Raw genomic sequence first — 13,434 nt, 5'->3', positions numbered from 1 at the left:
ATTTTATTTTATTAAAATAAATTCACATGTTTAAATTAAATATGTTTTTGATATTAGACTAATATAAAGTAATCATAAACAAAAATATTATATTATATAATATATATTGTTGTGTGTATATATTATAACTAGTTGATGTAGCTAAGATTCAAATTATAATGATAATAGGATTATATCTTGTTCATGATATCTCTTCTATACAATAAGTATGTAGATAACAGAAATTTTTGGTTTTAACAGTTTTTTATTTCTTTAATGTTAATTTTAATGGAATATTCTTATATTTAACAAAATATTCTTATATTTAACAGTAGTTTGTAAACACTTAAACTTAGATAAAATAAAATTAAAAGAAGATATTTTTGAGATATTTTATAATGATAATTATTTAAAAATAATAAATAATTAAATAAATTAAAATAAGATATTTTTGAGATATTTTACAATAATAATTATTTAAAAATAATAAATAATTAAACAAATTAAAATATGATATTTTTTTAGATATTTTACAATAATAATTATTTGAAAATAATAAAATCATACGTTTTATTACTTAAATAAAATTTAATTAAACTTAAACTCACCTATTAGAATAATATCATATTAAACATATAATATAATCTACTGTTAATTAGCAACAAAATGATTTTTTTTTAAAAACTAGCAAGATACTTAAATTTAAAATCCATGTATAATATTTAATATCACATTAAACATATAATATATAATTTCTTGTTGTCACTCTCAAATTCAAAAACTAAAACAAACACAAACTTAAACAAAAATAAATAAATTATTTAATTAAAATAAGATATTTACTTGAAATTTATATGACATTAATAAAAATTTAATAAAAATAATTTATAAATTCTATAAATAAACTTAAGCAAACGTGCATATTGCACGTTGCTTGTATTTAATAATTACAAATATGTAAACCTTAAGTTATCTCAAAACTCTCACTATTTATGTGTTTAATTAATTTAAACTTACCAAAATAAAATAATATCTAATAAATATAAATTATAAGAATATTTTTTGAACAAAAAAATATTTAAAAATTAAAAATTATTTATTTTATTATAATATTAATTTATTTAAAATATTTTTATTTTGAGTAATATATAATAAATGAGTTTTTGCATAATTATAGCTTCCACATAAATTATTTAATAAACTATTTTCTGACTGTTTACCAAACATCATTATTATACAATTTTTTCAGAAAGCAAAATATCATTATTACACAATTTTTTTCAGAAAGCAGCTTTTACTTATTTTTTATTTTTTTACTGTACCAAGGAGAATATCTGCAGGTGACAAAAGCCTATTTTTTTTTAGACTTTTTTCATCAAAGTTTTTTCCATCATGACTTAGTAAAATAAGCTTTTGCTGATATTTATTGGTGAACTTTAAGCACTAGCAAAAGTTTTATTTTTTGTATTGTTAGATTCCAATCTTTATTAAGGCACATATGTTCTCCATCACTATTTAAGTAGGCATGGTTGGATTTAAAATTGAGTTTAATAAAAAAAGGAGGCATGTTAGGCTGTTTGATTCCTTGTTTGTTATAACACATATTCATCAATAGATTATTTTCATGTTTAGTAATCCACCTAGGTGACTAGTACTAATTGATAGTACTAAAACATGTATAGTCTATAGTATATTTTAAGTAACTCAATGTAAATATTTAGTTGCAAACATTCAACTGTAACCCACCTAAATAATAAAAAAAAAAATTAACTCACCCAATGATTTTGGCGATTTGGTTGGGTTAACCAGTTTAAACCGATCTTCAACGTTTCTTTTATAATTTTCAAATAATCAACTTCAATAAAACTAAAAGTATAGTTTTGTAAAAAAAATAAATAATAAAGCCTTAAAAATATTATATCCTAAATTTATTGTTTAAAATATAGAATTTCATTATCTTTATTTTTTTTAAAATAATTTATGTAATATCATATAATATATATGTATAAAAAAAACTCTTATTTGTTTTATTCGGGTGTGTTAAAATATTTCCAAACTGCCCAATAATCAGATTGAATGGTTTAAATTTTCGTTAGGTTATCTAGGTTGCGTTTCGTTTTTTTACTGATGTATTCGGTTTGGTTTCCACGGGTAATTCAGTTTGCGTGGTTTACGAATTTTTTTTAACAGCCCTACTACAAATAGTATATTGGCTTCTTTTACAACTAGCTTGTTAACTCATTAAGGGATATTTGTTTTGAGTAGTTGAGTTGACTTAGAAAATGTAGAGGGACTTAGGATGGAGGTAATATTAAACTCTTGCATACAAAAATGTTCACTTTACCCTTAGGGGGTGTTTGGTATGAGGTAAAGTAAATATATGAATGAGAATCTCAAACCCTTCTTATGTTTAGTTCAATTTTAAAGAGGTAAAATTAATAATTTGTGTGGATCCCACATGTAATTTAAGTTTAAGGGTAAAGTGAACATTTTTGTACATTAGAGTTTAATATTCCCTCCATCCTAAAATTCATCTATACTTTTCAATGCAACTCAACTAGTCAAAACAAACACTCCTTAAAATACATGTGGGACTCACATAAATTATTAACTTTACCCTTTCAAATTTGAACAAAACATGAGAAAGCTTTTTAGATTCTCATTCCCACCTTTACTTTACACCATACCAAACGACTCCTAAATTTTATCCTAAAAATGGCTTAGGGAGAGCCCATATTGATAAGAGGTAACAACCACTGCATTTGTAGTTTCAAAACAGAAGAAAAGAGTACATCAAAACTTGAATTGATACCCTCTCATAGCTAATCTATTACATCTCTTGTAGCCATACACACACTCTACTAATGAGTAGAGTGTTTGAACAAGTAAATGTTGAATTGAATGAGGTTCCTTCCTTCCTTCCTTCCTATGCAGGGAGCCAACATGAGGAAGCATAAGCAATCCTTCCTTTCCATCCCTGAAGCATCCAATTACTGTCTTGATCAATCACAAAATCCTTGTGGTACCATGTTCTCAACTTCTCTTTAAATTTTCTCATGATGTCTTGGTCGAGAGGGCGCGAGCGAAAACCGGTTCTCGAGCACCGAACATGCCACTGCTTGTAGGTCTCCGGCCTCTCCACTCTCTTTTCACCTTCACACGCTACGACATTCACAATCTCCCGGCCAAATATCTCCCTTTCATACAACACCCTCACTTGGTTCTCGCGGCCCACCGTGGCGTCCAACATGTCGAACAAGGCAGAGTAGTGGAAGAGCGCCTCGCGAAAGCGAGTGACAAAGAATGGAGCGTTGTAGGAACCATTCACAATGCTGTTGACAAAAATGGCTGGATTCATCTTCCTGATCAGGCTCAGAACAGCATTTCTCGGGCAGTTTTCGACGCTTTCTTCTATGATGTGTTTCAACCGCATCATGCAATTCACAGCAACAACTTCGTTGCTTTCGAGCTCAATCTCCTCGACCCTGATGCTCTCCCAATTCTTTGTTGCTATGGCATTGTACCTGAAAGGCACACCGAACCGTTCGCAGTACTCTGCTAGGCGCCTACCCGTCTCTTCGACTCTCTCCTTGGGGCGAAAACCGTCTTGTGGGAACTCTATCCCTGTAATGCGCAGATTAGGAGGTCCGCCAGGCATTTTCGAGAGGCGTTCGATGAAGATTGGCCACTGAAAACCATAGAGGATACCGAAATCAACGATGTGAAGAGTTGTTGCTTTCTCAGCTACCTGCATAATACTCTTGTTTGCAAACAACATAGCCATTTTCCTGAAAGGACAGGAGCACAGATTAAGGTGGAATGCTTTCAAAAGATCAGAAGCTTTCACTCTACCAAGTAAGGGACTATAGACACTGCTTCCTCCTCTTCCAATTCCAGCCAAACGAGCATCAAGACCATTGGCAAAGAAATGAGCCAATCTCTGTGATCCATCTCCATTAGGAGAAGAATGCTCCCTAATCTGCTTCAGAACCTTGTGTGCAGCCCTTGTATCATCAATGGACACTGCTTGTGCACACGAAATCAAGAGGTTTCTCAAGTCCACAATCTCCTTCTTCTTCTTCTTTTGCCTCTTCCCACGACCTTTTCTACCACTGACTTTGCTTGGTTCACAGCACTGGTCGCACCTAGGGTCAACTTGAAGCAAAACTCTATCAAACATCTCTGATAAGTGACTCTCGTCTATGTAATGTGCAGACTTCTTATTACTTCTTTCTTCTTCTTCTTCTTCTTCTTCTTCGTTCTGATGATTCTTCAACTGGGGTGAGATGAGCTGATCACCTTTGGGGAGGAACTTACTTGCTTCCTCAAACCCTCTCTTGAACTGGGAGATTGAATCAGTTTCCCTAAATATTTTCTGGGCCATGGCCAAATCAAGCTGAAAATTGTTGTCCATGGGAACAAAGGGCTGCAATGAAGAACTTACTGGAAAATTGGTATCTGGGTTTTCGAGAGACTGATTGGTTGAATAGGGATAGCTCTCGCCAAGAGCATCGTAGAATGATTTCTCCGTGAGTTGAAGACCCAATGGGTCGTTAAACATACTGGTCTCCTCCTCCTCCATGTTTTCTTCCATGAGGATCTGGTTGATGAGCTTGAGAACGTAGATTGAGAACTCGTTTTCATCGTTGGAGTCACCCTCTTCTTCACCTGGGCTCACTGTGGTCGATGGAAAAGATGGCTCTTCGAAAGAGAACAAGTTGATGGAATGGTTTTGTATTATGAAACTGTTTGTGAAATCTGAGTAGTCAGTGAAACTTGGATCCATAATCTCTAGTCAAACCCAAACCAGATATAACTCCATGTTTCTCTGACAAAATTATTGCTCATGAAATCCCAGAAAACTTATTAGATAACCAGAATCAAAGAATTTATCAGACAAAAGGAATTAAAGAGAAGAAAGAAACGACAAATGAAAGAAGGGAAGTCAGAGTTGAAGAACCTTAACAAAGCAAAGAGAAGGCTCTGGGCTCTGGCTTAGAGATTGACAACGAAAAGGGATGTAAAGACTGATTCTTTATGCATATAAATACGTGCCCGTTAATAGAAATATATATATATATATAGGACAGTTGATTGAAATATATATAGGGGTTTTCTTGGTAGGGCTTTAAAAAGAGCCTTACGGTAGAGCTCTTTTGTGTTTCTCCACTTTTGAACAGTTTTCGGCGCGATTTTTTTTTATGACCGTGTATATTGTAGTTATTTAGAGCATCCTGCAAATTTTCAGAAAATTCTGAATAATTTACAGTGCCGAAACACAAAAGAGCCCTACGGTAGGGCTCTTTTGTGTTTCGGCATGCAATAATCTGTTTTCGGCACTGTAAATTATTCGGAATTTTCTGAAAATTTGCAGGATGCTCTAAATAACTACAATATACATGATCATAAAAAAAAATCGCGCCGAAAACTGTTCACGGGTTGAAAAACACAAAAGAGTCCTACGATAGGGCTCTTTTTGAAAGTCTTACCAAAAAATTACCTTATATATATATATATATAGCACAGTCAAGCTCAGCTCTACTAGTTTACTCTTCGGTGTGCTATTTATCCGTGAACAACAGTTGACATAATTTTTGTTTATGTATATTGTAATTGTTTAGAGGATTTTATAAATTTTCAGAAAATTTATAAAAATTTATAATACCGAAAATTAAGTTTAAATATGCTATTTTCTACATGTATAAAAAAATTTAGTCACACGTGTAATAATATGTTTAAACTTAATTTTTGGTACTGTAAACTTAAACTATTTAAAATTTTTAAAAATTTGTAGAATATTTTAAATAGCCAGATTACATACGTACATATAAAAAAAAAAAACTTACACTAAAAAAGTCCACTGATCGACCACATTAATAACCACTGATAAGGCATAAAGGGAACTCTTGTGAAAGTATTGTCCTCTCTATATATATATTTAAATATCTTTTATATTAAATATGTGCATGAAAAGAAAAAGACAAATGAAAGGACATAAATATGTTATATTATAATGAGAAGAATTATTATGAGTCATGTAGTCCACTGAAGCTTAATTATTGAGTTTAAAGTCTTCAATTCTTTTCCAGCACACAAGGAGCAGGAATCTCTTCTTCCACTTTTGTTGCTAAGACCATCTCCCACTCTAATATGCAACTTTTGTGCTAAATTTTACAAATATATAAAAATTAATTTTTTTTATTATTTCTTATTATCCAAATCATATATTTAATTAAAAAATAAATAAAAAATGTTGTATGGTTTGTTATTAATTGTAAACTACTAAATTATAATAATTAGTAGTAATATGGTAAATAAAAAAACTGCGGGTGCTAAATTTGGCACAACTTTTAGTATGTGATAAGTTTGGCACACTTTTTGATGTATTTTTTAATAAGGTGTGCTAAATATAACAGTGCACTAGCTTTTTGTCACTCTATTAGAGATGCTTTAAGTGTAACACTTTACCCCAAAATAATGGTCTTTGAGTCATTTTACTCTAAAATAATGTCAAAATTAATATTAGGGATGACAACAAGTAAAATATAAGTAGGGTATGTCTATTCCATGACCTTATCATGTAAAAAGAGGATGGGATATTTGCGGCGAAAATACATAAGTTTTTTACTTTATAACACTTAAATACCTAAGTCTTTTTTTTTTTTGCGGCTAAAATACCTTCCGTCAACATTATTGGCAGCCGTAGGTACCTGCCTGTTAAGTGTTAGGTAAGCGCCTAGGTGTCGACCTCTAATTGGTTCAAGTTATATAATTTTTATTTTTTATTTAAAAAATCATGTAAACATTTAAAATTATCAAAAATATCATAAAAAATTAAAAATTATTATAAAAATTAAAAATTATTATAAAAATTAAAAAGTTATTTAAAAACTTAATACCTAAATTAAATTTAAACAAAAAATAAATTAAATTAACTTAAAAATTAAAAAATAAAATTTTCCTTTAACTAATTTAAACAAATTAAATCAATAAATTTATTAAAACCCATTTATAACAAATCAAATACAAATCCAAAATTATTCAAAAAGTTTCAAACCCATAAAACTAACTAAAATTATTGTTCATCTTATTTGCTTATTATTGAAGAGTCCATTACATTCATAACTAATTATAGAAAACGGAATGCTGCAAATTTTTTTTTTAACAGAAAATGGAATTGACCCAAAACGAATCATTCCGAACCCATCGACCATTGGTCTCTACAAACAAGTCAAACTCTTCTTGCTTATCTCAAATACAACAACCTATAATTTTTTCAACAAATTTGAATAGAAAAGAAAAAACGAACCCAGAATTTTCAAGATCGGGCTCAAGCAAATACCAAACTCAGATTCAACTAATCCTAAAATGCAAGAAAAGCAAGATTCAAGAACAATACAATATCATTATTCCCAAATCATAAAAAGTTCAACATTTCAATCCAAATGAGTGTAAGCAACACAAGAAAAATATTCTATAACTCAATTAAAATTTGAACCTACATTCAAATCTCAATATAAATAAAATCACAAGAACAGAGATCCAAAAACCCATCTAGACATCTTCTCCACTATCAATTCAGCAATCAAAAAATTAAACTCGATCTCATATGTGAACAAAATCCAAAAGAGAAGCACTTGTCGAATCTTCACCCACCAAAGTTCCAAGCCAGCAAGAAAAAAAAATGCAAGAAGAAAGTCAGCCACAACTTTCCAGCTCCATCCGTCCATTAACCACCCACGAACTTGTCGTCCATCAGCCACAACCTCACAGACCTATTCATCCGTCACCCACAAACCAAGATCCCAAGCTTCAAATAATCAGATCTCAAATCCCCCAAGCTCCGTTGCATACGGTGGACGGTGCACACCTTGAAGTCGACGAGGTGCCATTGAAGTTGTCTGACATTGAAGTCGAAAGTGGGACTGAAGAAAACAGATTGGGTAGAAGGGGGTATCGTGTAGGGGAGAGAGAGAGAAGGAAAGGGAATAAATGATTTTTTTTATATTTTTTATTATTTCTTAATGATTTTTAAATTTTTAAATAATTTTTTTAATGTTTAAATGATTTTTTTAAATAAAAAAATAGAAATTATATAACTTGAACCAATTAGAGGTTGACACGTAGGCGCTTACCTGACACTTAACGCCCAGGTACCTACGGCTGCCAAAAATGTTGACGGAATGTATTTTAGCCGCAAAAAATAAGACTTAGGTATTTAAGTATTATAAAGTAAAAAACTTATGTATTTTCGTCGCAAATATCCCAAAGAGGATTTACCCATACCCTACTTTATTATCTTATAGTTTTTTTGCGGGTAGAGTGCGAGTATTACCTTAATGGATATAGGAAACCCATAAGTAACCCTATCCTAATAAAATTTAAAATAAAAATATTTAAAAAGACAAAAAACAATAAAATATATTTATAAAATTAAATGAAATATAGTATACATTATTTATACTTATAAAATTAAAAGGAATATACTAAAATGTATTAGAGATTGTAAATGCTAATACGATATATTATTTATACTTGTAAAATTAAACATAATAGAGTAGGGTAGGGTAATAGGGTTGGGTACACCTATACCCGTACCCTACCCTATACCGCATCGGATACATGTTTTCGTACCCTCACCTTACCCTAAAATCTAATTTATTGGATAACACTACCCATCAAGGTAGGGTACCCATGGGTAAACAGGTTTGTGGGTAAAATTTTCATCCCTAATTAATATCACTTTATCTCATAATATTTTATTTTTTGTTAAGTGGTTGCAAATCTCATCTATACCATTCCATAGATGTGGTGTGGGAGTTAAATATGAGAGATTTGAATATAGCCAAGCAGGATTTCAGATACATAATTGTGTTATATTTTGTTTGGCTAACAGATTTTTTAATGAGTTTATATATTTTTTGACCTTGTGTTTTTTTCGATTATCTGTTTTGATATTGTGTTTTAAAAATTCATTTTTGGATCCTATATTTTGTAAAATGGTTCAAATAGACTCATAAATTTAATTTTGATGAAGAAAACAATAAATATAACAACACAGTTTTTAAGCATAATTAATTTATTTTTGTTCTGAATTGTTAGTTTGGTTAATTATTTGTGATTTCAGTTGAGAAAACTTTGTCCAAAATCGGGTTTAAGATTTTATTTGAAGCATTTTACAAAACATAGGGTTCAAAAAATAAAATATCAAAACACATAGTCCAAACAAATAATGAGACAAAACAAATAGTTCAAAAATATGGGGCTGTTTGGTAACACTTAAAAAAATAGTTTTTTATTTAATTAATTAGAAATTTGAAAATTAAACATAAAATGTGTTTGATAACTCTATTTTTATTTATTATTTTTTTAAATTTTAATTAAAATTTATTAAATTTTGAAAATAAAAAATTTCACTTTCAAATTTTTTTTAAATAGTTTTCATTTTTTCCTTTCATTTTTTTCTTCTCTTCTTCAAATCAACACCTTATATTGTTAAACAAAAAATAAAAATAAAAGTTATCAAACACATTTATTATTTTTTGTTTTTAAAAACAAAAATAGTTGCCAAACATATTTTCATTTTTTTAAAAATAAAGAAACAAAAATAAAATTTTATTTCCTTTTTTGTGTTTAAAAAATTCAAAAACAAAAATTTTACCAAACACAACCATGGAAAGCCTTTTTTTTTTAATTATCATTACACCATTCATTTAGCAGTGATATAATATGGGGTAAAGTGTTACACTTGGGAAAAGTGAAGGGGGAGTAGGATAAATCTCATTATTATAATATATTTATCAAACTTAATTTGAATTATAATTTAAATATACATACTTAATTATTAAAATATTGTTTTTGACTAATTTATTAATGTTAGTATAAAACTAGAAATAAATTTAATTGACTAATTATCATTTCTTAAGAAATCATGGTACATCCATTTAAAAAAGAAAAAGAAATCATAGTACATTTTTAAGAAAAGAATCACGTTTTAAATTATTGGAGCACGATGTCCCACATGAAATAAGTATATGCATAGCACAAAAAAATACTTGAGATCAAAATAATGAGATAAGTCGTACAAGATCCGAATAGTATAAAAAGACACGTGAGATAAAAAATAAAAATAAACACTAAAAATGAGTCACATCTTGAGAATATGATATTTAAGATAAAATAAATATAAGAATATTAAGTTATTGTTAAGAACATAATAATTATTAATTGATTTTTAGATGAGGATTCGTAATTCTTATCATAAATTAAATATAAGTTATATTATTAAAAAAAATTGGACATGAACATTGCTAAAATTTAAATATGAGTTGAAGAATTTTTTTTTGAATAAAATATTAATTTAAATTTATAAAAATATTATCATATTTTCAAAATTGCCATGAAAATAATTTTTAAATGTCATGTTTAGTATTTTGTCTTTGTAGTATATTTAGTGCTTCAAATTTCTAACTTATATAGAAATCAATATTAATAAGAGGGAAAAAAATAACTCACGACTTTGCAACCTGAAAATCTCACATTTTTCAACCTCAGATTCTCCGCAAATCATCAGACCCACGACTGTTCTTTTTGTTTTGTTTTGTTTTGTTCTTGCAAGTATGTTCTGCAAGTAATAGCATCCTTGATTTGTGTGAGGTTGTGGTGCAATCAGTTACAGAGATGCACACCATGTGTTCGAGAAAATGCCTCTGATGATAACCCGTGTAACTTTTTCTCGTTTCTTCTTCACCTCACAATTCACCAACAACCCAGCTAGGAATTCTGTCCGCCTTTTCTCTTCTCGATCTTCCCCCGCCACAATCCAAATCCCAAACTCAGCTCTGGTCGATTGCCTCATACACACCTACAAACTCACCAAAGCACAAGCCTTTGCCATTTCTGTTCCCTTCTCATCACTTAGATCCCCTCATAAGCTCCAATCAGCTCACAAACTTCTCCTAGAACACGGCTTATCAGAAAAACACATACAGTCAGTGATCCTAAGCTCACCCAAGATCTTGTTTTCTGATGTTGACAAGGTACTCAGACCGAAGCTCGAGGCTTTGGGGCAGTTGGGAATCGATGGTTATGATTTGGGCAAGTTCATTTCCAAGAATCCAACAGTCTTGGCACGTAGCTTGGAGAAAAAGTTAGTGCCTAGCATTGAAATTCTTAAAGACATTTTGGGATCTGATGCAAAAGGCAAAGACTTCATGAGAATTCTCAGGAGTAGATGGATTTTGTGGGCAGACCCTCAAAGGTTGTTGGCCAACCGCGCCTTCTTAGAGAGTTGTGGCATTGTTGGCCCTCAGCTCGTTTCGCTATTGAAGAGAGAGCCTCGTGTTTGTCTTATGCAGGAATCCGAGCTCAGAGAGCTTGTTAGCAGGGTGTTAGACATGGGCGTTCCGCTTGGTTCAACCATGTTCCCCCACGCACTCCATGCAGCTGGCGGCTTGAACAAACAGACGCTCGAGAAAAGATTCGTGCTTCTTGGCAATCTTGGTTTTGCCAAAGAAGAAAGCTTGGAGATGTTTAGAAGAGCACCGCATTTGCTTAGGACGTCCGACAAGAAGTTGGAGTTGGGAGTTGATTTCTTCTTGAACACGGCTAAGTTCAAGAGGCTGACGTTGATTCGATCGCCTGCGTTGTTGATGTTCAGCATGGAGGGGAGGGTGATTCCTAGGTACAAGGTTTTCGAGGTTTTGAAGACGAAAAAGCTGTTCAAGAATGGTCCTAGTTTTCACTCTATGTTGGTGTATTCTGAGGCTCAGTTCTTGCAAAAGTTTGTGCTGAAGTTTGGAGATGATGCTGCTGAACTCTTGGCTGCTTTCAGGGGTCATATGTCTGATTCAAATTCACATGAAGAAGAAGAAGAAGAAGAAGAAGAAGAATCTTAGTTCAAGTTAAAGGCTTTGTCTAAGTAAACTTAGGATTTCTCCAATAACTTTAAGGCTTTGTGTAAGTAGAAATTTTACAAGGGGAAAGACTAGAAACTGGAAAGAGAAACATATTGTTTCAAAATTTACTTATTTTAGTTTTCAGTACTAAAAAATTACATCAAACTCTCACTAATCCTATAAAAACACTTCTTTCATTTATTTTTTGGGTACAAGTATTGTTTTTTTTTTCTTTCTAAAATATAAGTTTTCATGGGAAACTAGACTATATAAATATATATGGGTAAATATTTATTTAATATCGTGTGTTTTATCAAAATGTGGACTTGGTACTTTATATTTTTACTAATGTGCATCTGGTACTTGTAATTTGAAATCATACATATTTGGTATTCTCGACCTAAATTTGATCCATAAAATTTTATCAATATGACCAAATTGTCATTGTATAAATGAGTTTTATATTCAAATTTAATTACTTAATTACATATAACTAATAAAAGTTTGATTATATTGAGAAAATTTTATTAATCAAGTTAGAGTGCTGGGTATCAAATATGCACGATTTCAAAATATAGGGTATCAGTTAATCATTATTGAAAACCTAGGATACCAAGTCCATATTTTGACAAAACACAAGGTAGCAAATGGGTATCTACTCATATATATATATATATGGAAGACTTTTCAATGGTTATTACCCATAGATGGGTACTAACAATTATGATGATGTGACAACATAGTGACTTTGTATAGCAAGTCACCAACAGGTAATTTTTTTTTTTCTATATTAATTTCGAATTTAGTTATTGTTTTTTGCCATAATTAATGGTGTATTCAACCAATGAGAACACTAGTTATACTTAGAAATTGACATACATTTAAAAAATGAAAAAATTTACAATATTATATTTTCATAATAAATACATATTTAACTATCTATAGGTAGTAACCATTAAGAGTGCACCCATATATATATATCTTCTATATAATAAGTGTGTAGATAACAGAAATTCTTGGTTTTAACGGTTTTTTATTTTTTTAAGGTTAACTTTAACGGAATATTCTTATATTTAACAGAATATTCTTATATTTAACCCTAGTTTCTAAATACTTAAACTTAACTAAAATAAAATAAAAAACTAAAATAAGATATTTTTGAGATATTTTGCAATGATGATTATTTAAAAATAATTAATAATTAAACAAATTAAAAATAAGATATTTTTTTAGATATTTTACAATGATAATTATTTTTAAATAATAAAAAATTAAACAAATTAAAATATGATATTTTTGAGATGTTTTACAATGATAATTATTTAAAAATAATATAATCATATGTTTTATAACTTAAATAAATATTTAATTAAATTTAAACTCACTTATTAGAATAATATCATATTAAACATATAATATAATTTACTGTAAATTAGCAACAAATTATTTTTTTTAAAAAAAAAAACTAGAAAGAAACTTAAATTTAAAATCTGCGGATAATATTTAATATTACATTAAACATATAATATATAGTCTCTTGTTGTCACTCCCAAATTCA

The 13,434-nt window shown here is 29.8% G+C and overlaps 2 protein-coding genes across 2 annotated transcripts; one reads left to right on the top strand and one right to left on the bottom strand.

Annotated features, from left to right (window-relative positions):
• Positions 1-2,457: 2,457 nt before the first annotated feature.
• On the bottom strand, positions 2,458-5,015 carry LOC133824803 (scarecrow-like protein 14). The gene has a single exon (XM_062257776.1). The coding sequence runs from the start codon at positions 4,763-4,765 to the stop codon at positions 2,906-2,908; it is 1,860 nt and encodes a 619-aa protein (XP_062113760.1). The 5' UTR covers positions 4,766-5,015; the 3' UTR covers positions 2,458-2,905.
• Positions 5,016-10,473: 5,458 nt separating this feature from the next.
• Positions 10,474-12,175, top strand: LOC133824802 (uncharacterized). The gene has a single exon (XM_062257775.1). It carries the CDS (start codon positions 10,683-10,685, stop codon positions 11,874-11,876), a length of 1,194 nt encoding a protein of 397 aa, XP_062113759.1. The 5' UTR covers positions 10,474-10,682; the 3' UTR covers positions 11,877-12,175.
• Positions 12,176-13,434: the final 1,259 nt, after the last annotated feature.

The sequence above is a fragment of the Humulus lupulus genome, chromosome 3, assembly GCF_963169125.1.
Source record: "Humulus lupulus chromosome 3, drHumLupu1.1, whole genome shotgun sequence".
Taxonomy (NCBI): domain Eukaryota; kingdom Viridiplantae; phylum Streptophyta; class Magnoliopsida; order Rosales; family Cannabaceae; genus Humulus; species Humulus lupulus.
The sequence above is the reverse complement of the archived record's forward strand: the minus strand, read 5'-3'. Positions and strand labels throughout refer to the sequence as shown.